This window comes from Ptychodera flava, chromosome 20 (genome assembly GCF_041260155.1).
Source record: "Ptychodera flava strain L36383 chromosome 20, AS_Pfla_20210202, whole genome shotgun sequence".
NCBI lineage: Eukaryota > Metazoa > Hemichordata > Enteropneusta > Ptychoderidae > Ptychodera > Ptychodera flava.
The window spans coordinates 12,134,853-12,161,192 of record NC_091947.1 but is presented as its reverse complement, the minus strand read 5'-3'; the positions used below and the strand labels follow the sequence as shown (position 1 = coordinate 12,161,192).

Genomic DNA, 26,340 nt, shown 5'->3' with positions numbered 1-26,340 from the left:
ATTAGTTTTTGATGAATGGAGACGTTCAAAAGTCACAAAAGGGCTCTGAGTCTGTAGACCATCGATATGGGATACTATGTCCTACATAATAAAGTTGTGATACACTTTTGTTTTGGAGAATTGTAAGCCTAAATCAAATACTGTATTTAATTACCAACATCATATAAGGACTAATCAAAATTGTCCAACAAATTGCTGATCTATCGTCTTGCTTTTGCACTGAGAATGTCATCATCAACGTCACTTTTAGTTTTGCTAGATACATGGCAATATTTCATATTGCGTGCAGTCAAATTTGTGGCGCAAATCAACTATCTGCACTTTGCCTCCGGTATTTTAAGATCAATGTTGAATAGAGGGGAAAGTTTAATGACCTAGATATGTAGTCCGATATACTCAAACTACATCTATTTCAAAATTGCACCTGGTGCAAAATGAAACAAAACGTCGAAGAGAAGGGAAAGTTGTCGGTGAAACCTAGTGTTGGGCCGCTATATTTGCAGCCAATCCCTTCTCGCATCTTCTCATTTAAAAATCCCAAGACAGTGAAGTTTTCAAATATTCCCTCTAAATTCCATCGATGCCGGTCATGCAAAACATGTAACCGAATACAAGCGAAGCCAATGTGTTAGGCTTGAGCTATGAATTTGTCACCGTGCTACCTCAAGTCGTCAGACGAAAGGGAAAGCACTAAAAACAAAAGAAACTGGCCCTCTTCTACATCGGTAACGTACCGTAAAATTGTTATCTCGCTAGTAAATATGACAAAAATAGTAGACGCACATGCGTGTTAAACGATCTCTCAGGAGCTTGACTACTCAGGACTGAAACATTCTGAAATCGGGCGGTTGGTGGCGTCCTTCTATTCCCGTTTCAATTGAGTTTTCAACTGATGAACAATACCTCAGCTTCTCCATTGCGATTTTTAAAAGTCATCTTACCACAAATACGGTACACCTTCCAAAGTTGCGTCTTTTTTTAGAATAAGCCGTAAAAATATCCTATGGGCTAACTGGGGGACAGAGCATTACATACTCTTGGAAAAGGTTCTCTGTATCAAGTATAAGCTTACCCTAGTTTTCGAACTGTAAGTGAATAATAAACATCATTTCTTGTCTAAATTGATGTTAAAGAGTTGTCTTGTGCATAAGACATTTTACAGAATTTACATAAAGGTACTGCTGGAAAGGGCATTCGCTACTTTGGTGCTTATAGTCTATTCATGGAATTCTATTCTGCATCCATTGATTTATACGAAATCTTTTCTAACCGGAGATACTGCCACAGTGTGGACAGATAAAATATCGTGCAAACACGGTGGTTTCAATTGGTACAGATTGTGATGCCAGAGTATGCGTAAGGAAGAGACAGAACAAACAATTAGCAGAGGGGATGAAGCAAATTAGTATGGTTATCATCCGGATATGTACTGTGAATTCCATTACACTGCGAGGTATTTCATGTATATCTTTGCATTGCTTCATGTAATACCGGTGACCATGTACCAGTGATTGAAGGGTTCACACTAGGTCATTCATAAACACTTGTTGGTAGCCAATCACAGTGAACCAAGCATTGCAGTGCAGTATGGACAGGTCTCATGATGAAAGGATATCTGCATAGTAGTATATTTTTGTGCTAATGTCTTTCAGCACTTGTAGTTTGACAGAGTTAGCTTCTGATTGCAGGAAATTGCCATGATTCATAGCAGATTGCTTACAGTCTCACAGTTCAAGCTGAAGTTTATGACAATTTGCTCTTTAGACAAATAGTTTGGTGAGCACTTTGGGACAGAAAGCGCTGGGACCATATGGTTGCAGATAAGTAATTTGGGTATGAAAGGGCATGGGATGAAAGTTTTGAGATGAAGTGACCATGAACTTCCTGTAAGGAGCTGCCTGCCTGAGAGCACCACAGACTAGCATCAAAAAAAGAAAGCACATCCATATACAGTGCTATGGTGTAACATCATTCTACATATCACATCACTGCACATCAAAAGCAAGTTAATAAACCAATTCAAGTTTGCAATGGTTTATTCATCTTTGACTCAACCTATCAATGGGGTCAAGAGGAAACAGTGTAAGACGACATTTCAGGGTGTAGTCACATCTGACTTCATACTTTATTTGTTTCTGATTCACAACTCGGAACTTTACATGCAGTTCCTGTTATGTTTCAAATTCTATGTACACAAAGTATCATCGCAGGATAGAAAAGAACATGCTTCAACAAACAAAATATATGGTCTTTACAGTTTTTCAAAATGTTCCAATGTTCATAATCATTACTGATACCTGGCCATCTCCAATACAATCCTTCCTGTTCTTCTAACTCTACGAATAAAATTTAACATTTGATTTCTAAAAACATAAGATACATTCTGCTTTCAAAATTGCATACTGATGGACTACAGTGCTTTGCTTTGATGTCAATACAGTATATAGTGAAATTGATATTACTCAATTGAAGAGTTCCATGTATTTGTGGGTGGGGGGGGGTGTCATGTTGACAGCAGCAACTGATATTCTGTATCTCTCCTAATTTGAAGTATAAATTGAATTTCTACATCGACTCCTAATTTTTGTTTAAAACTCCACCACTTCACAGTATTATGAATACCATTTATTACCTTTGAAAAAAGTACCAAACAAAGACAAACTATCCAGCAGACAAATATCAAGTACGAGATATGAACCTGTCAGCTACCTAAAAACAAATTTTATTATTTAGGATGTACAAATAACTTACATTTTTACATGTCCACGTTTTTGTCATACATCATCATATAAACACTGATTAACATAAAATGGCTCTCTATTTTTACATTTGAGCAAAAACATTTTTTTTAAAGATTGCAGCTATGATCTGGTTTTGTTGTTATGATGATTTCACGACTGCTTTCCAGGAATATCCATATATCTTGTTTTGCTCAGACACTCACTGCCAACCAAAAGACAATGGCCAGGAAAATTCTCTGCTACTAGGAAGGTACCCAGGTATTTGCATAATTGTCCTGCAAAATTAAAGAAATATGAAGTTACTTTGATTAAAAGGTATACCTTAAGAGCACTGGGCCAACGCTTCAACAAGTAAACAATGGTGGTTTACTTAGGGGGCCTCCCACAGCTTCTCGAAGTGACTGGACCAACTAGCATTATTTTGATTTGTGAAAGTATCTGATATGGGTCCAGTCTCCTTTGGTCGATTGTCTTGCGATTATAGAAAGACATCCTTTGTATTTTTTGTGAGCAGTGTTACAAGTTTATTTTGGTGTAAATAGGGGTGGTATTCACAACTAAGACTATCATAATATCAAGGACAAGTGTATGTGGGCTCTCTGTCACTTAGATATTCAGATATTCACTACAGGAGATCCACATTTACTCACTGATAAAAATCACAATGTTACTATGCTACCAAGATATCATGGATAACGTCCTGTACATGATGAGATTTATTGAGTTTTCAGAGTTTGTCTAGTTCAGACAGCACCTTCCCTTGGCAGGGGAACGTTTGTCGCAAATACCTTACAATCAGCTGATGGAGCACAGAAGTCTTATTTATCTTTAGTCAGTGAAAATGATGATTAATATCTTACCTCCCATTCCCACTGTATAGCAAGAATTGTAGTATTTTCTAGATTTGGTCCAATCAATGGATTTAACTGCATGATAAATGCACAAGCCCAGCTGTGAACAAAAGCATCAATACAATCTAAAGTTGTACATGGATAATGACAGCATAGACTGATAATTTAGTCTTGATGGAGAGTCAAGACTTCTGTTGTCAAGAAGTCAAAGTCACTTTCAAGTATATCTAATCTTGGAGTTGAAAATGGAAATTGCTTAAACAGGGGTACCTAAGAAAGTGGCTTTTGAATGAAAAGGACAGCTTTGACACTGTGCAGGATAGCTTGGGTAGGGAAATGATAGCTGCTGAAATGGAATCCGTAAAACAGACGGTAAAAATCATTAATGGCATTCACGATCTTTACTTACAATGAATAGCAGCAGACAGCTGTGAGAGCCAGCATAAGTTGTATAATCCTGGGGGAAAAAATACAAACACATGTCATTAATGATAATATAAAGATAATTTAAATGCGTAAAAGTATCTTGAATACCAGTTCTGATGCAGTAACTCTGGTACGGTTTGTTTTCACCGATGTATAATTTGATTGCAGAATTTGAACAGGGTATATAAAGGGAGGAACAGGGTTTTATGCGGGTACCATCCGATTTCATTTCAATCGCGGCGGAATAATGGGGTAAAACCAATTGACCGAGCATACATGGACCACATTTCGGCAGAATTATGTTATAAGACTTTCTAGAAAGCACCAGTCGATCGAATGTGCCACTAGCTGAACCTGTCTCCCCGTCAAACAATTGTGAACTGTGGCCGACTGCTGGTAAAATTTACAATCTCGGCAGCCACTGAATCAGATAACCCAGTATATAGGTCACAATGAAATATAGTCCAATTTACCTTTGTTGGTTCCGACAGGACATATTTGGAATCAGAATAAGAATGATGTACACACTTACCCTCTGTTTGGTCCCTTTGGCACAAGGAAAGGTGCCACGGCACCAACCAAGAGCCAAAATAGTGTCATAACCACCACGGGAACGATCGTTGCTGAAGCCACCATGTTGGAAATTACATTTCGTCATGTGATCGGTGATGTCATCATTTTGGACGCCCTCATACGTTGACCTTAGACGTTATGCAAAAATTCGCGAAGATCTAAAGCAGAGTGGTTAATTCCAGACAAATATGCATTGGAGATAGATTGGTAATACTGGTTTATCAGATTCGAATTTAACATTGCTGAAAGAGAAGTAAGAATGCACTTATCATGATATATATTTACCTTAAATATTAATGCGTAAGTTAGGGGTACCCAACATCATGCAGATAACCACCGATAACCTTTGACACGTACTCCACCGCCACCGCGCTTACTGTAGTACACAGAGGTAACTCGTTACAGAAGTCATCACTTTAGTTCTGAAAACAAACGTTTAACAGATCATGCAGATGTAAGGTACGTATGCTAATTATTTTATGTCAAGATCATCTGAATCGTTTACGACTGTAGATTTGAAGTGTGCGCTTCGAAAAGGTATGAACTAAAGTAAACATGGGAGCATCAACGCCGCAACATGCAACATGACAACCCCAGCAACTTTGGGCTATTCCACTCTTCTTGTGGGGGAGAGGGAACAGTTTGTACCGAAAATATTGCCAAGATATTGAGCTGTTTCAATAAATTTTGAGCTCTCCCAGCATGCAGCACAAGTTTGGCATCAATTTCTAACATAGAAGAGAACAGAATAGAAAGCGATGTATCATTTGTGACAGAAATTTACAATCTCTATTGTGATTGTGCCATGATTGTTCCTATTTTGTCAATATTACCTCTGTATCAAAAAGCTGATAACAAATGATCGAGTCTAGACCAGAACATTAAATGTTCACAATTTTTTTTTCATTTTTTTGTTTGTGCATGTAGATACTAAAGGGAATATCTGGGTATTTAATGTTGTTGTTGTTGTTGTTTACATTGTTATTGGGTAAAAAGATTTAAGAACACAGATGCATTCTTTTTGTTGACTCATTTCTACTGTTAACCTTCCAAATAACTCAGTACTGACACATTTTGTGTAGACAATAAATGCCTTCTCCACCTTTGAATCATGTGAATCAGCTTTTGTGCTGAAAAAAAAAAATTGAAGAATTGAAACAACTTTCAAAGAATAGCAAAGGTTTTAAATCACATGAACACTATATATCAACAAGCATTAATGTGAGAACCAGGATTGAGGTCTGCCTTTTAAAATTTCCACACGCTCTTCATAGCAGACTGTAGAACTTGTTGGTACCTTTTAAAAAAATGACTTCCATGCACTTCACAAAAATATGGGTCAAAATTAAGGCATACAGTTACTTGAACTTTAATATGGAGTTTACATGAGCAAAAAGAAAGACTTTCAAAACCCATGGTGGTAAAGTGGAATCTCCCACAACTAATTCCGGACAAAGGGATGAGCTCACAAATAATGATATGTTTTGTTTGTCTACTTTGTAGCTCTTTCCTCCAGAGCAGTATGAGTCTAAGACTACTGACAGGGGTTAGACTTGGAATTTACCAGAGGTATCATGGGCTTACCCGACTTCTTAGTACAAGTGCCGTCAGCAGAAGCAAAGATCCACTGAATCAGGAGTATGATGCAATAGTTATCGGTGGAGGTCACAACGGCTTAGTAACTGTAAGTATAGCTTAGTCTCCCAATCACATTTTTTCATTTCATCTATGATAATATGCTGCCATATGGCATTGTGTATTGGTACATACATAGATAGGTAAATAAAAAGATGTGATAAAAATTTCAAGATGATAAAGAAAAGAAAAAAACACAAAATGGCATTAACCGCTATATGCTATCATTTGGTACATCCTCATAATTTTTATACACCTGAAATATATTGGAAAACATAGGGCTCAGCTAGTGTTCATGGAGGTACATGTAACCCTAAGTGTCATGTGGTGTCTTTCATAGTGCATGAATGAATGCAGACGTCAAGGATGTGGTGGAATTTTTTGTATCATTTATTGTAAATCCAGTATTCCTCATTGTCTGTGTGTTTTGGAATTATGTTTGTCAATTTTGTTGGACAAGTCAGTAACATTGCTCAGCAACATTTTGGTGCCATGGGCAAAACATACATTGGCCTGGTTTGCAGACATCAGTCGACACATATGTATTGCTGTGCTCATACAAGTGATTTAAGAGCTGCTCTAATGAAGGGTACACCCTAGCATAAGGTTCACTCAATGCAGTATGTTATGCACCAAATGTTCTTCAGTTTACTCTGATTTTGCAAAACTCTGCAACTTTGTCATCAAGAGTGTAGCAGTATGACATTGATTAAAACTTCACTGATTAACTTTACTTTTGAGTTAACAGAGTTTCACAAAAACTTCGAGCAAAAAGAGAACTAAATTTAGTGCAAGATGTATTGTGAAAGATTATTGCATTGGAAAATGTTTCTCAGATGGCGTTCAGTCATGGAAAGTATTACAGTATTATTTATATGTATGGTGTAAATAGTAAATAAGGATATATCAAGTTTTTTAACTCAGAACACACAAAAAAGTTATGTAAAGTGTAAGACTCCTATGAGGTTTCATGGGTCACTTGTTGATTTATCACAATCTTCACAATGGTTGAAAGGAGGTGACTCCTGCCAGTTTATTGTGGTAAATCATAAAAAAGTCTGCAGTATATAGTGATTAATGAGGTTATTATGCATGGTTTAAAGCTGCTTTATGATTATTATGGTCTTACAGTAATGCTCATTTTACTTGCATTACGGTTAAATTTGGAAGAAATCAGAATGAATACGACTCAAATATGTTTTTCCATTCATCTGTGCCCTTTATTTAGGCAGCTTATTTACAAAAGGGTGGTTTGAAAACACTGGTTCTTGAACGTAGACACGTGATTGGTGGTGCAGCTGTTACGGAAGAAATTGTTCCAGGTTGGTACTCTATAAAATGAATTATTTTGAGAAATTGATTGAGCATAATGATTGTATTTTGTCAACTCACCTCATAGAGCTGAGAAATTTTAATTTATGAGTCCCATAAAAGGAAGTCTGAGCTGATAGATAGGGTCAAAGGTTAATGCACTGGTAGTTGTAATCCTCCTTTTATGTATTTTGATAGATACTTTGATTTGCCATTTTCGCATTTAGTTTTAACATTGGCCTGTATATTTTCTTCAGTGAGATATAGTGATTTCATGCATTATAGGTGACATGTAATCATGATGTAATATTATGGGTGTAAAAGATAATTGAAATAGGAGTCCATTTTGTAACTGTATAGATGGCCTTAAAAGATAGCAAAGTAATTTTTCTATTGTGGTTTATGGTTTAACTTTGTTGACCTTTGACCTTTTGTTAGAGGTGTACTGTGGATACTTGCTGTGAGTTTCAGCATTGAGGTAGTGCCCTTCTACCTCCATGGTTTAAGCTTGCAAAAGTAATTATTTTACATGTACAACTACGTTAGCTTGTAAGTTGACAGTAGCATTCAACAGGAATGCTGGCAACTCTGCAAATGTTCAATGTGGCAACTCTGCCAATGTTCAATGAATATTAAATAACAATTTACAATCACAAAATGTGATCGTATAGTGTGTAGACATTTAATATTTTCTGTCCTTAGGCTTTAAGTTTTCCAGAGCTTCCTACGTGCTTAGCTTACTGAGACCTCAGATTTACCAAGAACTGGAATTGAAGGTATGGCTTCATCAATTTCACATTTATATGGTATCGGTGCATGTCAGACACACTTGGATGAGTTAATTTTACCCAGTTCCATCAGCTTGACAATACAAACAACTACAGTGTCAGCCAACAGACATACATAAAATATCTTCAAATAATTTTTGTTGGAAGTCCTGTACAACTGAATGACAGTCCAGTTGACAATTTTCTTGTAACCTCTTCACATCACTGTGAAACAATAGGAAAGTAATCAATTCAAAATGGAAGACAAAATCAACCAGCATCTTGGTCAGTGATGTAATGTATACAGACATGACCTCTGATTTGTACATGTATCCTCCAATACTTGCCCATCAGACTTTGTCAGTTGATCAGAATACCGGCTTTCTTGTAGTATGGTTTAATACATGTAATTCCATCTGAAGAAATCTAGTGAACAAACCTTTACATAATTTGTACATGTACCAGCTTTTAACCCTTTCACCACCATGGTTTGGTCCAAACCCATTGTTATCAGTGGTAAGTGTGGACCTCTATACACGGAATTGGGGTGAAAAGGTTAAAGAAATACAGTCAATGACATGCTTAGATAAAAAGTATTAGGTTGTTACACTGTCTTCATACTTGTGTCATTGTTTTTAGGCAAGTAAAATTCAACTAAAAGTTATGTTTTCTCCAATTTTTGTCATTGCAGAAACATGGCCTCAAAGTATACCTTCGTGAACATTCGTCCTTCACTCCGATGTTAGATGGTAAAAACAGCTACCTGTTGATGAGCTGGAATAAAGAGGAAACTTATAATGAGATCGCCAAGTTTTCAACCAGAGATGCTAAGGTAGTGTGTCAACCCAGACCCCCCTCACCCGAGTTTCCCTCTATAAAGATCTAGCTTTGATACGTAAAATAAAAGTTGTTCCAAAATGTAAGAGTGGACTTGTCAACCCAACACAAAAACACATGTAATTTGGTCTTACTCTCCCTTTCTTTTCAACGTTTATGTTTGAATTATATACAGAAACACATGTAGGAAAGTTGTGCAGGATAGTGTTGAAAGAAAGTACAGTAGTCCTCTGACAGCACACACTCTCAAACAATCAGTTTAAGTATAATTTGCAGCACTCTTGTTTTTTCTGCAAACACACTAAGAAGCTTCCATAGTGGAATTCCATCCAAAGTTGGCAAAATCAGACAACGTGCCACATCACAGCCATAGCAAATTTACATATTCAAAGATTCATCTTAAGATCTGTGATATCTTTAGCAAGGACATCATCTAGATGTTGTTGCTTGGGTTATAAAGTCATCTCACCCAAATTCTGCCAATGTGTACCAAAGCAATATTGTTAGATAGGAACAGAAAACTTTGCGCAGCACAGCTAAGAACCTGTGTTCATGTACCTCAGTAAAAATTCTGCAAGAAAATAATAGAAATGTTACAATGGGAAGCTGACAGTGACCTGCATTTTTTGCGTGCTCATTTCTTGATCATTTTTTCAAGTTCAAAGTAAGGTAGGTGAGTGTTCAAGTGTGGAGGTGATGACACACAGCCTATTTGCTTTCTTCTTGTGATATCTGTGACTCTTCATTAAATTTTTGATGTTGTTTAGTGACTGCAAGATGTTTAAATTTGAGGACTATAAAAATTCAGCAGACTGACAGCGCATTAAAATTTGACACTTTCCGCAGGCCTTCTTTGAGTATGAAGAAACCATTGGTCGCATGGCAGAAGCAATAGAACCATTACTGGATGCACCGCCTGTGGACATTGCCAGACTGACCAAGGGATCGCTGACAGAACGACTGAGTTCTCTTCCCACTATCAAGTCAGTGATATCACTTGGTGAGATAGGTGGCAGTATGATTGTTATAGGTGTAGCAAATAATGAAAATACAAAGTTGATTCTAGTCGTTTGTAAGTATGAGTACAATTCAGAATTTTTAAAGAAGAACAGAATAGAGTTGGGTCAAGAACTAACAGCTTCTATACAAGAATGTTTGATTGTTTTCATACAACAATGTCTGAGTTTTGTCTTAGTCTAAAAGGCATTTCTGTCATCTATGATCTCAAAAGATGGCCAGTGTGTTAACAGAAGCAGTAACTCATCAATATTTGATTAATAAATTAAGAGATTTATCTTGAATGCTTTAATGATCTCTTGTTCTTGTTTTTGTGCAGGTAGACAGCTTGGAAGTGAAGCCCCATCATTCTACGAGTTACTGACGGCACCGACAACCAAAATACTCAACAGGTGGTTTGAATCTGAACCACTGAAAGCAACCCTTGCTACAGACGCTGTGATTGGTGCCATGCTCAGTCCAAAAACCCCAGGAAGTGGGTAAGATACAGATGGCAAAGTTGATGCTCCCCATGGTAACAACTTAGCATATAATAGAAAAAAGTCATTTATCCAATCCATACATGTATCCTTCTATATGAGTAAATAGCTTAACTGTTTAAGCGCCACAGCCAATTTTGTTGCCAATACCAAATTATACGCCAGTCAATTTTTTTCTAATTTTTGCTAAAATTTTGCTAAAAATCAGAAGCCAATAAATAGTGATGTTAATTTGGTCCAAAATTGTCAAAAAATTACAGAAAAATTCACAAAATTGGTAAAATGTTGCACACTATAATTTTGGTGGGAAAAATTTCAAACAATCAGCGCTCAAGGGTTAATTATTTACTACTTTCATTGGTGATGTTCATCAATGATGTTTGATCCTTCCACAAGGCTTTCCAGTGAATGTAATTATGCCACATGGACTTGTTGTCTAAATTCATCAGTGGTTTTTCTGATCATGATTTAACAGCGTGTCTCATTGCTTAGTTCATCCATGGTAATGATATCAGCTATTCATGAGAATACTGTCACTACTAGATCTTGTAACCAGTCTTGTTCATACAAAAATTCTGTACAAATTGTCAGGTACTTTTAGCTGTAAGTGTAAAGGAGATGTGGGTAAATAAATAGCTTGGTGTATATAACATCAAGATATGATGGTGTTGCTCTGTAGCAAGCAAAATGAACTAAACTGTAACAGGGTCCTTTAGAAATGCTTTTTATTGCTGTTTGTTACATTTTATCCATTCAACCATGATTTGAATCTAATGAGAATGAAAGTTTGGTGTGCATGTTTACAAGCAGGAGTCCAACTGCTACCTATAATATTTTATGCAAATTCTATCACAAAGTAATTTGTTTTTGGTCCCCATGAAAAAAAGTCCAGGGTAGGGTTAGGTGGGGGCTAATGTAGTGGCCTCCATGTATCAATCCATCTGTCCCCAGCCATTTCTGAGACATACCTGAACCATGTACCAATTTCATTCAAACTTGAAAGACAATGTACGATGAGTATTGATCAAGTGAAAATATACACTTATAATAAGTCACCAAATTCTTTTTTTCTATTTGAATTCTGTTTGGTTTACTCCGTTACAAGTACCAATGTTTTTTATTCACTTTAGCTATGTGTTACTGCACCATGTCATGGGTGAACTGGAGGGCAAAAAGGGTGCCTGGGGTTATCCAGAGGGTGGAATGGGTGCCGTGTCTGCCAGTATAGCAAGGTCAGCTCAATCTCATGGCGCTACCATACTCACAGACAAGGTAGGATAGGTCTTTTTGTTTCCTTTATGTGACAAACTTTTGTTACAAGGATGGAGGCTTTATTTATTACAAAGTATTTCATCAACGAAAAAATTATGTTTATCGAGGAAATAATCAGCAATTAATATATTATGCAAATATATAATTGACAACAGGACTTCATTTATGCTGTTGAAGGTGCCATGTACAAGGTGGGGCAACTTTTGTAGAGCTGAGCAACATGAGAAAATACATTTTACAAGCCACAAGTATGGATGGTGGAATTGCAGAGAGGAATTTATCTGTGATTTTGTCTTTATATCAGCCAGTTGACAAGGTACTTCTCAACTCGGATGGTTCTGCCTGTGGTGTGGTGTTATGTGATGGCACTGAAATCAAGTCAAAGATGGTGCTTTCAAATGCCACAGCAAAGGTAACGTATTGTAATTTGGTACCGAGTGAGGCTTTGTCAGAGGACTTCCTAGATCAAGTGCACAAGATTGATTACACATCCCCTGTCACCAAAATAAATGGTAAGCTACAGTGAAATAACCTTCTTAGTCTTGTATAGGATGATGATATTAAGTCATATGGTAGGCATTCCGTATGGAATAGCACCCTCTATAGCCTGGACCATCTGACGTCGTGGACATAAATTACAACATTTTCTGTACAATTAGTAAAAATGTAGATTAACACTTTTTCATGAGGTTTGTAGAAGCATAGTATACTCACCAGAAAAAATTAATATTATGGGGTCTTTAACCCCATTTTGACTACCAGAATTTTGGAGTGATTTCCATCAGTCCGAAATGATGCTTTCGTTTGCATTTTTGATATGTATGAACTATTCGATAGTGTTTTTGCAGAAACACAAGAATTAATTGGTTTCTTAAGTACATCATAATTTCCTATGTCTACTTTAATAGTATGTGCAATAACAGGTTTTACAATTGTAAAACAAGATACCTGGAAAGAATCCAGACAATTCACATTTCTTTTGTCTTTCTCACAGGCAAATTAGGGATGTGATTAAAGCTCATGAAAGATGAAAAATAACATTAACAATTATTGTTATCCTGTGACATGCCTCCAGAAGGGTCGAAATCTCCACAGCAAATGAGATTAAGACACTCCTTTGGCACAACTGTCATACTATCCTATATGTACCTGTAGTATTTTGTTCAATTTTTATTTAATTTAACAAGGATTAGCCAACATCTAAATTGATGTTCCTGTCAGTAAGCTTTTGAACACATTCTTTATCACCACACTTGCATTGTTACAGGCCAGGGACTTGATCCCCGGGATCGTTTGTTTTAGTCTATAAGAGGATTATGGAGTATCGTAGCTTTTTGTTTTCCATTGAAAATTGTAATCTAATAAGTAGATTCCATTGAAAATTGTAATCTAATAAGTAGATGTTCCTGCTAGACAATCTGACACTGGCAAAGGCCTTTAAAATCTTGCCAAAAAAGTAGATAAATTTTTGTCAGTCAAAATCAATGCATGTCATATTGATATGATGTTCATTTCTATGGTATTGTTTGAACCTATTCACCCTAATTCCAAGTGGACATGTCCACACTTGCTATTGATGACAGTGAGTTTAGGTCAAACCATGGTTGTGAAAGGGTTAAACGGAAATCATGCAGACAATCACAATGCATGTTATACGTACATGCTGAATACAAAGTTGAATACTGGGTTATTCAATATGTTGTAACCTTGTATTATTGTATGTTTCTCATGCCATTACAAAGAACAATAACAAATTTTAGATCTATCTTTACAGTGTTTGAACAATGCCTAATGAATTAGAGGAGGAGGAAATACGTGTCAATCACACATTTATTCACAGCTATAGAAGGCTGTTCCTTATGTATGGGATGAATGGTCTTTCATAGTGTTTACTTTGCAATTTTAGTATCCACATCAGTTTTATGAATGCTTTATCTTTCTAAAATGTGATAGATGTTAATACCTTCATGTATTGGGTGAAATTTGAAAAGTCAACCTCTGCGCCTTGCTGATGTTTCTAATCTTATTCGCAACTTTGACTGGTTTGTGGGGAATCTGCTCAACAAATGTCAAGTTTTGCTAGCATTTTACAATTTTACAGATGAGCTGTGGAAATGCTGTATGAGATGCCAATTACATGTTTGAGAGGGTGAAAAAACTCACTGCCATTGTTGGGGTTCTGTGACATAAAGCGATATGATGACGTAAAAATTATCTGTGATCGCCAATGTACGGAAGACATACTCTTAGTGAAACTCTTTGGGTTTGGTGAGATAAAGTGACATGATCATTGGAAAAATTGTCCATGACAGTCCAATACAAAGAAGAGATCTACTCTTGGGAAGGTAGATGAAAACAAGATCCATTTAATCATATTTCTCATGCTAACACACACATGTATATATGTTCATATTGTGTTCTATCATGTCCCTCACAGTGGCTGTAGACAAGCTGCCAAATTTCACAGCCATTCCAAACAAAGCTGACGGTACCCCCTCCCCACATCATGGCTGTACCATCCATCTCAACTGTGAATCAATGGATTTCCTTGATCAGGCTTACACAGAAGCAAACGCTGGTCTCATACCCACAAAGTGAGTTACACATCACTGGTTAAAACTTCAACAATTTGGCCTTATCATGTGTACTGGGTGAAATCATTTGACAAGAGTAAAGATAGACTGTGAAAGATTCAGTCGTGTGTGGGTACTCCAGCTCACTGCGACCTACGACCCTTTACTTTAGTACTTTGGGAAAGGGCCGTAGGTTGCAGTGTGTCGGAGCGGCCGCGCACGACTGAATCTTTCAGTCTAGAGTAAAGATTGGTACTTGGTGGACACAGAAATAGTTTAAGATTAATTGCTGGTGACCTAGGGAGTCATCAGTGTTAGGGATAGGAGCAGAATACTACCGGGTAGTACCAGCTGAAAGCCCCATGAAATCTGTTTTATTTGTATCCAATTTTGATGTCTACTGATCTTGACATGGGCCAACTATTCTGATACCATGGGTTAATGGCTTTCTGTCTACGGAAAACAGACACACATTTGAATTCAAGCAGTCTGGATAACCTATTCCAGTCCATCTCTTGTATTTTGGTCAAAGAAAGTTCTTCCATAATTCCATTTGTTGAGACAGTTTCATGTTAAAACCAAGTTCAAGTTGAACATATCTTGTCTTTAACACTTGAAGGGTGACACAGTAACTAATCATTTAGAATTACACTGCAAGACCAAGTTGTACTCATCTTGCGTAGCATCAGTCAATGAAAAGCATAGCTTTGGTGAGACTCTTCCACAACTTGAAAGTAGGACAAGTACAATGTACTACTGTCATCACTGGGTTTTCTGTTTATTGATTTCAGGCCTATGATTGAGATGGTCATACCATCAGCCAGCGACCCAACCATCTCACCACCTGGCAGCCATGTGATTTTACTCTTCACCCAGTACACTCCGTACACCTTGAAGGACGGCCAGGAGTGGGATGACAATCTCAGAAATGAGTATGCTGATAAAAGTATGTGATTGTAGCCAAATTTTGAAGTAGTATGTGAAAGTGAAAAGTCAGAGTTGATCAATTCAATGTCTAGTCCCTTCATCTGCAATTTGCTGTATTTGAGACAAATAACAACATTGAAAATGAAGGGGGCCGATTAAGTTTTAGAGAGAAATGGTGGAATAAATACTCATGGCAGAAGATGCAGTGACTGCAGTGTAGCATAGTGTTTTCATTTTAACTAGTCTCTGTGCCTACATTATGATGAGTCACTTCTCCTCTCCTCAAGATGTTGCTTTACGAAAACGTTGAAATTTGATTAAGGTGTGAAGCTCGTTCATTTGGAGAGTAAGGTGAACAGTCTGACACATGTGTCATCTATTCTGCACTGATGGAAGACTAGAGCTAGTGCAAAGACTTGAGAACTGAGTTTCTTTATTTTTTGATCTTCGATCTACAGTCTTTGATGTAATAGAACAGTATGCACCAGGATTCAAAGACAGTGTAATCGGAAGAGACATTCTAACCCCACCAGACTTGGAGAGAATATTTGGATTAACTGGCGGAGTAAGTGTAGTGCAACCAACAAACAAAATTCTTTGACATCAAACCAGAACAGAAATTTTATCTCGATATGTCCTCAATGTACTCGTCCCTTTTCAATATTTGAGGGGAAAATATGAATGAAAGTTTCATAGGTACTTGGTCTCACTATCACCTTAGCTTTCACAAACTGATGTACATGTATATCACTCAATACTGAAACTATAAGATTGGTTTTACTTAGGGTGAACATGTATTTGCTTAATTTATGTTACACTAACTTGTCTCATACTAGATTGAAGATCTAGTATATGAGAGAGCTACTCACACATACCCATTTTATGACCTACATGAGGAGGCAAAGAAGAGAAGCCATCTTCCATCACAGGCTTCAACCAAATCACTATATCAACCTTCTTTTTTTCAGAATATTTTTCATGGTGCCATGTCACTAGACCAGTTATATTTTGTTCGACCTGTCCCATCGTATGCCAATTACAGATCACCAATTCAAGGCCTTTATCTATGTGGTAGTGGGGCTCATCCAGGTATTGTTTCTGCATAATTATTTTGTTATCTGTGAACTGATTCCTCTGGATCTCTTCAGAAAGAAAATACTCCGAAAAGAGATCAATGTAAACATCCTTCAAACTTACTGAAATTGCTAATATAGATCTGTGTAGTTTCCTTTTTTGGAACCTGAAGAAAGTTTTTGCTTTTCGACTTCAGTGATGACAAAATTCTAATTCCTTTTCTTGATACATTTACACACTGTTTGGGGGGGGGGGGGGGGGGGGGGGGGGGGGGGGCATATTGAATTTGCAATTATGATAAAATGGATGCTGTTAAAAATTCGCAATGCACTATTGAAGATTGTTTATACTCTCTTTGTCGAAATAGTTCAGTTGCAGCTTTAATTCTTAAAAAATTATGCATCAGTATATGACTCGTGTCAAGTTCTGAGTTCAAAGTGTGATATGCACCTGCTGTGGCAGACTATTGTTGTATGTCACCAGAATAGGACAGTCTGTGCGAATGACATCATTTTTTGCCCTAAATGCACAAAACTTCATACTGGTATTTATCTGAAATTTCTGAAACAACTTCCTGAAAGTACACATTTACAAAAGTAACCAATTATGCCACTTTGTCGTGGAAAACTTAAAAATCACACGTCATCCCACTGGGAACTGTGAAAAGATGCAAAACAGATTTTTATTAAGTTTGTATAAATATCTGTCAACAGCAACCAGCGCTGTGCACGTGAGGCCATAATAGGTGACACCTGGAATTCAAATGGACCTCAGTACAAACGAAACCAGGGGCATAAATATAGCACTGAGTGTATTCCTTGGACTGAAAGATCCGTCACTTGAGGGCGCTCTCTACGCTCCCCCTCTGACGAGAGGGGAGAGCGGTTAGAGAACACCCTTGAGAGATGAATCTTCAGTCTACAGTGTTCTTCCCAGAGCAATTATATAGTGGTGGCCGCCACTCTTTAATTTTGGTGAACAATATAAACTCATTACCATAACAATTACAGTTATTGTTATGCAAATTGGCCACCATTCTATCAGAAAATCCTGGGGAGAACACTGGTCTATGTATTTCTGTGCATGTGTTAATCCACATGCATTTGCTTGTATTGCCATAGAACACTGCCGAAGTCAGTGAGTGACATTTCATTCCAGAGTAAGGCTATTGCTAACAAATCTGCGATGCAAGATAACACCATAGACCCTAGGAAAAGACTATGGTCTATGTTAATACTAAAATGGTCTTTGCTCTGTGGGAACAACAAGGAGAATTGCTCTTCCTGGCTCCATTAACACCATTTTTTACCCTCTTTTGCAAAAACTAATGCAGAGTTTTTCTATTCCTCAGGTGGTGGTGTCATGGGGGCGCCAGGCAAAAGTGCAGCTTTGACAGCATTAGCAGACTTCAAAAAATTCAAATGAAAAGCCTTGTCTTTCAAATAGCACTCTGACAGTATTATTTTTCTTAAAACCTTAATAGTACCTATAGCTCACTTTTATTGAGATAGCATATTATGGGAATATGACAAATCATGCTCGTGATTTTTGGAATAAATTTGATATTCATCTAAAGTCACAGTAGCTGTAGAGTTTCATAGAATTTTTATCAATGTTCTGTAACAAAAAGAGTACAGTTTTTTCCTCTTCTCCCAACAGTATTTCAAATTACCAAGTATCAATCTAGCCGCAGCACATAGTTCATAGTCTGCAGTGTTGAATTGAAGTCCACACTAAGATGCAACTGTCTGCAATAACATTGAATATCGCACACGTACAGGCTGTCTTGACGAGTAGAAATGTTGTTTTTGGAGCAGAACAACAAAATCATTTTACAGTTAGGACAGCTGTACCTTTTGTCTGTTTACGTTTCTCAACATTTTTGTTCCCTCTATCAAGTTCACTTTCTTGATCCACTCCCAAGGACACCTTGAAATAAACATATCCAGTATTCTGTTTTTCAACACAGCCTGTATCACTATGCTGACCACAGTTATGATATTGTTTAAAAACCGAGAGTTCATCTCAAGAAAAAAATCCATCATCAACAAGAATCATGAATGTCCCCTTGCATGGTGATGTGATCAAAAAAACACATCAAAAAACTTCAAAACCTGCCATCTTGGTATTTGGTGTACAGGTGCACCCAGAGTTGGAGATGTGAATTTGTGCAAATGAACATTTTAGTGTCAAAAATGCAAAGAGAGGTAAAAAAAGGAAAAATCTTGCAAATTGCTTAAGTTCTGTAACCACTGGCCAAATTTGGTTGAAACTTGGTATGCAGGTTCTTTAAGCGGATTTTATTTAGATTTGAACAAATTGTGGTGAAATTTTCATAGTTGTATTTGTGAGCAATTTTTCCCATTTTTTTAGTCAAAAATCATAGCTCTGAAACTGCTTTTTTACTTTGAAACTTACTATGCATAATCCTAGGATTGACCTCTGTCAGATTTGTTCAAATTGTGGTGAATTTTCATATTTATATATTTGGGGCAATTTTTCCCATTGTTGGTAAAAAAATCTCTGAAACTGCTTGTCAGATTGCTTTTAAACTTTGTATGCATGATCTTATGGATGACGTCAATCAGATGTGTTCAAATTATGGTGAAAGTTTTAGTTTGTATTTATGGGGCAATTTTTTCCATTTTCGGTCAAAAAATAATCTTTGATCCTTGGGTAAACTTAATTGAGTTTCTTCAACTTGTGGTGAACTGTGCATATTTGTATTTTGGGGTCATTTGGTCAAAATATCTCTGAAATCCCTTGTCTCATTGTTTTGAAATTTGATATTCAGGTTCTTAGGGATTATCTATATCAGTTTTGTTCAAACTGTTACAAAACCGGCAATATTGTATTATTTGGATAATTTTTGCTGTTTTTGGTCAAAAAATGCCAAATAGCTGTTTCTTAGATTCACTGGTCCAATTGCAAGAACTTGACAACGGCTGCATATTTCACTTTTGTATTAGGTGTGTACATGCATGCTCAACTATAAATGGCAATCTGTTCAAATGAAGTTATGTACCAAAGGTATGCCAATGAGCAGCAAAAGTGTAAACTTGCTGAAAATCTCAATAACAGCCAGTCAGAATTTTACATGTTGGTGATGATTTGTACAGGAACACAACCAAAGACCTTCAAGTCAATTATTTGTTTTCCTAAATTTACTGCTTGATGAATTACAAAATTTTGTTTACATTAATGCCATGCAATTTTATATTACACAAAGACATCTTTACTCTGTTATGGTAAATTGTATCACTAATTTTGATATACCAGGCTGCATGATGCCGTATATTATATATATGAAATTCTGAAATTAGGCTGCATGTCAAAAGTGAATCCACCGAATTTGATGAGACTCTACCCTGTAGTGCCTATGCTTACTTTAAGTCACAATGGAAGTTGACGGGTATGACATATCATAATGACTATTTACATATTTAATTACTTTCTCTAATTAGGCCGAGAACAAAACTGAATGTTATTGATTTGATCAGACTTCCAAGGTACATTTGACATAATTACTTTTGCTTATGAGGCAAGTTTGACTAGCATGGCATGTTTAAATCATACACTTCGCCATGTTGGAAGTTTGATGAGTGTGACATATCATAATTAGTTCATTTGCATATACGTATAAGACATCTTGTATGTGGGTCCAATATCAAAGCAGAATACTCTGAATTTGAACAAGTGAAACATTGATGAATCACCTGTGTTTATCTCAAGCATTTTAAGTGTGATTAGAAGCATCAAGCATCAAGTTGTGTATAGCATACAAGGTGGGTATAAACCTTTTTTGTTATTTTTGCTTCTGTACTGTGATTCTCATACATTCCTTTTGGCACAGGCTGTCCAACTAAGCTTTAATTTATACATCATTATACGAATATATATATTGATTGAGCTGCAAATGTAAATAAATGTGATCATGTGTCTTTTATGAGCCACGTTTTACCTGAATAAAAACTTTTAAAAAGTATCTGACAAGCAATGTGTCTTTAGTCGGTTTCAACACTTATGATTGGGACTTACTGTATACTCACAGCAATGAAAAGCCACAGGTAAAGCACTGTCGTTATTAAAATATTGGAAAAATGTATATCTTGAAGTTAACCAAGTAACAGTAAAAACCTGATCTAAACTGAACCCTTCTTGGACTGAGAAAATTGTTTGGTTTGAGTGGTGTTCGGTTTATAGAAGTCTTTTTAAAATAGTTCTATTAAAAATGGATCGTTTTAGACAGGGTTCAGTTGAACAGTGTTCGGTTTAGACAGGTTTCACTCTATCAGGAGACTCTTAAAAGCAGACAAATGAAGGGGCAGATACTGCTATACACAAGGCAGACAGAGCTGATGAAGCGGTTGTGCGGTAAAGCATCGCAGACAGTTTGTTGACAGGCAGGCCTGCCAGGCAGACACCATTGTCAGTGGGCAAGTTTTATAACTTCCATATTGATGTGGATTTTATGAGTAGTGATGAGAGTCATAAAAGATGTAATATGTTTCACTTTCCTTTCCACACTTTACATTTTTAGTCCGGCAGCCAGTGGGGTAAACCTTGCTTTGTGGTCTTAAGTTTTTTTCTTGGTGGATTTCGTTTGTCAAGACCACCAAAAAAAAGAATTTAATTACTGGCCCTCTGTCAGCATTGAGCAATTTGAGAAAATTAGCATAATCAAAATGGCCGCCAGCTTATTGCACTTTGTATGAGAAAGAAGACTCAAATGGCTTTATACATGTTGTAACTTTGTTTTTCTCGTTTAATCACCAAGCAGTTGCTGACGGAAAACTGGAACATAAATATTTGCATATATTATTTGAATGACATGCTAATTTGCATAATTTCAAGATGGCGGCTAGCTGTAAACATGTCCGGCAGCCAGCTGCCAGTGGGGTAAACCTTGCTTTGTGGTCTTAAGTTTTTTTCTTGGTTGATTTCGTTTGCCAAGACCACCACAAAAAGAAGTATAACTACTGGCCTTATGTCAGCATTGAGCAATTTGAGAAAATTAGCATAATCAAAATGGCCGCCAGCTTATTGCACTTTGTATGAGAAAGAAGACTCAAATTGCTTTATACATACTGTAACTTTGTTTTTCTCGTTTAATCACCAAGCAGTTGCTAACGGCAAACTGGAACATAAATGTTGGCATATATTATTTGAATGAACATGCTAATTTGCATAATTTCAAGATGGCGGCCAGCTGTAAACAATTCGTTGTTAAGCGTAACTCTACATTATTATCATTTACTGTACTTTAACACAGTAGCTTTACATCAGTTTTAATAGTTGCACGTACATAAACTTCTTTTTCTGTTGCAAATTTAATGTTGATAATCAGACATATAAGCAACCGACTAGTTTAGCCTTCGCCCATTGTCGAGTACTTGTCTGTTTACTGGTAAAAAGATATAAACTGATGCGAACAGTGTTCTGGTAATTGTGTTTCACTCTCCAAGAGACTCTGTTATCTTTCTAAGTAAGTTAGTGATCGTTATGCCTTGGCTAAAACCAACCTGAGTTGTGATTTTCTAACCGAAACAATGATTAAGTAAGGTGGGAACTTTTTCCTAGCTCGACTATCAATGCATTTTATGTACATTTAAGAAGAAAACGTTGTGATTTACACTACTTTCGAGGTTGATATGGAATCTGCTGACATCACATTGAATCCATGATTAGCCACACTTTGTGTATCAGAAAAAGACTATGGGTTTGGAGTACAATAACTTATAGAAGATATTTCCAAAGTTACTCGGGTTCTCTAAAGGTAAAAAGGGGAAGGCGGCTCAACACACCATACTATATTTGAGGATGTTCAATTTTTTCGTATGTTACTCTTAATATGTGTATTGGGGGGGGGGGGTTAATTATTTTTGATTTACTATGACGATTCGTCGTTCGGTCTGTGGTGTCAAAAATCATTTGTGATCCATTTCGAAACTCTGAAATGTGAGATCTTCTTCAGTCTCTTAATATTGTTATCCTTATTTTGTTCGTGTATGACCTCCAGAATTACATTTGTTCATTTAGTAACGAAACTATTACTGATATATTTGGATCTGAATCCCATCCAGTGTGAGATTGTATTTTTGTATTGTCTGTGTATGGCCTGTTTTCCTTTGGATGTTGTTGAACTCTCTTGTTCTTTACTTATGTGTTCATTCGGGTTTTTTTTCTTTTTTCGTTGATCCTTTGCGTTGATTTTGGCTCTTACTACAAGTAATTCATCTTTTAAGTTTTGTTTCTCTTGTATGCTATTATTGGTTTTTTTCATGGAACAAAAGCTGAAGACGTTCATCGCTTTTAATTATTTTCCATTTCATCGTTAGTGCTATTATATCGATTGTTCTAATTTGTGGACTGTATTTGGTTGCGTATGTATATTAGTTTTGTTATTATTGATTTTCCCTAGTTTGAGGTACGATTCGCACTTTGTGTGTCCAACTTCCTTTTTCTGATTGTGCGATTTACGTGGTCTTATAACCTTGTTTTTGTTTTGTTTTTGTTTTTTGTTGAAAATTCAACTTTCTTGTCAAAGTCTTGGTTATTATTATATGTTGTTACACGGGCATATCTCAGCAATTTACCTTAATTAAACCAGTAAAAATACCTTTTGGGTCGCACGAGTTTCTGGCTAGATATTGAAATGGTCAGTTATTTTGGTGTGAGTTTTTGTGTCGAGAATTCTCCCTTTATTGTATCGTTGACTTTGTAAATCATTATGACACTTTGAGGAGAATACTCTATTGTAGATTTGAAAGTTCAGTGTAACTTCTTGATGTTAGCCAAAAATTCACATTCAGCTCAGTTTCTGTTCCCATATAGATCATGAAAACATCATCTCTGAATCGTTTCCAAAAGGAAAGTCTGCTTTTGTGTAGTTTAATGTCCTTAGTTTCAAGGTTGTAGAATGTTGTATCAGCGATTTCCGGCGAAACTGGTGAACCCAGGCTACAGCCACAAATCTGTTGATAGACGTTTCTGTTAAATTCAACCGTGTTATGTTGCAGAAATATTGTTAGTCATTCTTTAGTGGAACGCTTCGATCTTTTCTTTATATTTTACAGCTGTAATTGATAGTTGAAACTGAATCAAGTGCGTTTGTGACAGCTTGCTTCAGTTTGTGGAGTATTTGTGTACATCGAGATTACATCCAGAGTGACTAGTAATGCATTATGTTGTATTGTTATCTTGCTTAGTTTGTTGGTAAAGTCCGATGCGTCTTTAATGTACATTGGCTGGTTTTGTACAATCAGTTTTAAGAAATAGTCTATCTTATGTATTCCGATATTTTGTGTGTTGGGCTAGAGCAGCCATAAATAATTTGGACCATGACGACAAATGAATTTTGCTGATGCTGGTGACTTTTTTGAATTTTTGGAGTGGATACTGCGTTGGTGTGCATATTATGTGTATTCAAGGGATCATGATATTTGAACGTATCATTTGTCTATTTGTTTATTTTAGTACATGTCCGTGTAGTTTTCTGGTTGTGTTGTCGCTGTCATTTACATGCGCTTTTGTATCGTAATCTCTTTTGGCTTAAAAGTCTGTGACTTTCTTCAATGTAATCTGTTTAATTTGATATTTCTATTCCATTTCCCCTGTCTTTATCGAATGGTTTTATGGTAATGTTATGGTTCAATTTGATAGTGTTTTAATGGCATTTTTTCTGCCTATATTAGGTTAGATTTGGTTGTATTGAAATGAATTTCGGAATTTTCCAGGAATAAATTGTAAGCTTCTATTCAATGTTATTTCAGGAGTTATCACAATTGGAACTAATTTGGGATAATTGGATGGTGACGTAATGTCGATTGAATCTTCAAATGTAATCTAATCTGTTTTTCTGTTATATTACACACTTGTTTTAATGAGTAATTTGCGATACTACAACATTCAGCTATATGGGACCGAACATGTACACTTTTCAGAAATTCGCAAAATATGAAAATCCAATTATCCCAAATTAGTTCCAATCGTGCTGTTTATATTCCGAGAGATATTTTAATACATTTAGTGTTCTTAGGGATTTGTATTTGGTACGCCTGTTTGCGTCTTATTTTTGTTTGTTTCTTTAATTAATTCTTTTCTTTTGCTTCCATTATCAGAGAAGATTTCCTCAATCTGGTAAATTTTCTCTGTGTGTATTTTGAATATGATGGCGGCCTGGCCATCGTATTTCAATGTAGTTCTTTTGCTGAAAAATTTGGTGGCCCTGAAAAAGAGCCCTTTGTTTTCGTTTGGGGAAGTAGTTTTTTGTACGTAACAACTTATATTTGAGTTTATGTGTAAGTTGTTATTTGACTTCTTCTTCGAAACGTCCGAGGAGCTTCTTTGCTTGTTGTATTTGGTCTCTTTCTGTTAGAGATTGTATTCCTTGTAAGACTGTTGTGGTATTTTCGTTTGCCAGTTATTAGACCGGTTATATTTGTGTTCGGGCACGTGTATAATGTTGAGAGAGCTGTATGAAACACGGAGCCTACTTTTACCTCGTTGTAAACTTTTTGCTTCGCCATAGTGTCCCAACACTGTGTCCAAAATTATAGAAGACGAAAATATAAAACATATTACGAGTAACATAGGAAAACACTGAATATCCGCAAAAATAGTATGGTGTGTGGAGCTGCCTTCCCCTTTTCCGCACCAATTCATTTAGCATTCATTGTAGCATTGTTTATAATCTACTTTGGTACAGTTCAAGCTTTCCTATAAAATTTGGTTTATGTGTTAATTTATGCAAATGAGTATTTAAAAATGAGTATTTAAATTTATTCATCTATGATTACTAACCTTTTTTTAGTTGAAGCACTAATAGAAATGTGCTTTTACTAGCAGACTTTAACAATATAAAGCCTACTTCTACTGCTTCCAATGGTAATTTGTGATAATTTTGTGTTAATTTATGCAAATTAGTATTTAAATTTATTCATCTATGATTACTAACCTTTTTTAGTTGAAGCACTAATAGAAATGTGCTTTTACTAGCAGACTTTAACAATATAAAGCCTACTTCTACTGCTTCCAATGGTAATTTGTGATAATTTGGCGGCCATTTTGTTTATGCTAATTATCTAAAATTGCTCAATACTGACAGAGATCCAGTAACTATTTTTTTCACTTTGGTTATCTTGACTAGCAAAATCCGGTTTAAAAAAAACTTAAGACCCTAACACAAGGTTCGGGACAAAAAGTGGATTTGGCTGCCGGACTATTTGTTCAGAATGCCAAGGATGTGTATTAGTGTGATGACACAAGCTGATAAGCTGTGTAGTTATCTGGATCACTCTTTGTCAGATAGGGTGGACAATTTCAGTGGTGCACCTACAGTTGAGCTTAGAACTATGACACAATTTACATCCCCATTCATAATTGATGGATATGTAAAAACTTTCAATGTGATACTTGTTCCTTTGTGTATCAGCACGAGTATCACTTGCGCTGCGTCAGACACCAGATGAAGACAGTGACTAACACACAGCAAAAATGACACAATTTACCCTTTTCATAAGTCTAGCGCCCTCCTGTGGCCACTGGGGAAAACTCTGGGCAGGGGCTTTTCCCCAGTGGCCTGCTTTGACTTCAAATTCACAGTGGCCACAGGAGGGTGCTAGACTTATGATTAGGGTCTATTGCCGATACAATGCAAGGAACTGGTGATATTGGGTGAATATCACCAGATTTTGACAGCACTCAATTATAGCAGAAAGCGGAGAGTGGTGGCCAATTTGGTTGTTTACACTGAGAGTTGCTTTGCCAACATGTGCCGTGCATGACATTGCTGTCACATCACATGCTCAATGCCTTTTCTACAGAAGACGGTGCCATGTGAACGGTACTGTTTGCTA

General features: G+C 36.5%; 2 protein-coding genes across 2 annotated transcripts; one reads left to right on the top strand and one right to left on the bottom strand.

The window, feature by feature from the left end:
* Window positions 1-2,093: 2,093 nt before the first annotated feature.
* Window positions 2,094-4,718, bottom strand: LOC139120052 (V-type proton ATPase subunit e 2-like). Its single transcript, XM_070684083.1, has 4 exons — window positions 4,551-4,718; window positions 4,002-4,049; window positions 3,602-3,692; window positions 2,094-3,016 (listed from the first exon to the last, which is right to left on the bottom strand). The coding sequence occupies exons 1-4, from the start codon at window positions 4,652-4,654 to the stop codon at window positions 2,984-2,986; spliced, it is 276 nt and encodes a 91-aa protein (XP_070540184.1). The 5' UTR covers window positions 4,655-4,718; the 3' UTR covers window positions 2,094-2,983.
* A 209-nt stretch (window positions 4,719-4,927) lies between these two features.
* Window positions 4,928-18,692, top strand: LOC139120051 (pyridine nucleotide-disulfide oxidoreductase domain-containing protein 2-like). Its single transcript, XM_070684081.1, has 14 exons — window positions 4,928-5,050; window positions 6,095-6,275; window positions 7,455-7,548; window positions 8,240-8,313; window positions 8,996-9,136; window positions 9,988-10,141; window positions 10,478-10,637; window positions 11,768-11,909; window positions 12,214-12,421; window positions 14,347-14,503; window positions 15,274-15,428; window positions 15,868-15,974; window positions 16,378-16,498; window positions 17,835-18,692. The coding sequence occupies exons 2-14, from the start codon at window positions 6,114-6,116 to the stop codon at window positions 17,906-17,908; spliced, it is 1,749 nt and encodes a 582-aa protein (XP_070540182.1). The 5' UTR covers window positions 4,928-5,050; window positions 6,095-6,113; the 3' UTR covers window positions 17,909-18,692.
* The last annotated feature ends 7,648 nt before the right edge of the window (window positions 18,693-26,340 follow it).

What these genes read in the sequence shown, in the direction of transcription:
- LOC139120051 (XM_070684081.1), top strand. Translation starts at nt 6,114, where the DNA reads ATGAGTCTAAGACTACTGACAGGGGTTAGACTTGGAATTTACCAGAGG. An exon ending in CAAGTCAGTGATATCACTTG is followed by an intron (nt 10,142 to 10,477) that starts GTGAGATAGGTG and finishes GTTTTTGTGCAG; the next exon opens with GTAGACAGCTTGGAAGTGAA. An exon ending in TATTTGGATTAACTGGCGGA is followed by an intron (nt 15,975 to 16,377) that starts GTAAGTGTAGTG and finishes TCTTTTTTTCAG; the next exon opens with AATATTTTTCATGGTGCCAT.
- LOC139120052 (XM_070684083.1), bottom strand. Translation starts at nt 4,654, where the DNA reads ATGGTGGCTTCAGCAACGATCGTTCCCGTGGTGGTTATGACACTATTT. An exon ending in CCAAAGGGACCAAACAGAGG is followed by an intron (nt 4,050 to 4,550) that starts GTAAGTGTGTAC and finishes TTTTTCCCCCAG; the next exon opens with GATTATACAACTTATGCTGG. An exon ending in CTATACAGTGGGAATGGGAG is followed by an intron (nt 3,017 to 3,601) that starts GTAAGATATTAA and finishes TTAATTTTGCAG; the next exon opens with GACAATTATGCAAATACCTG.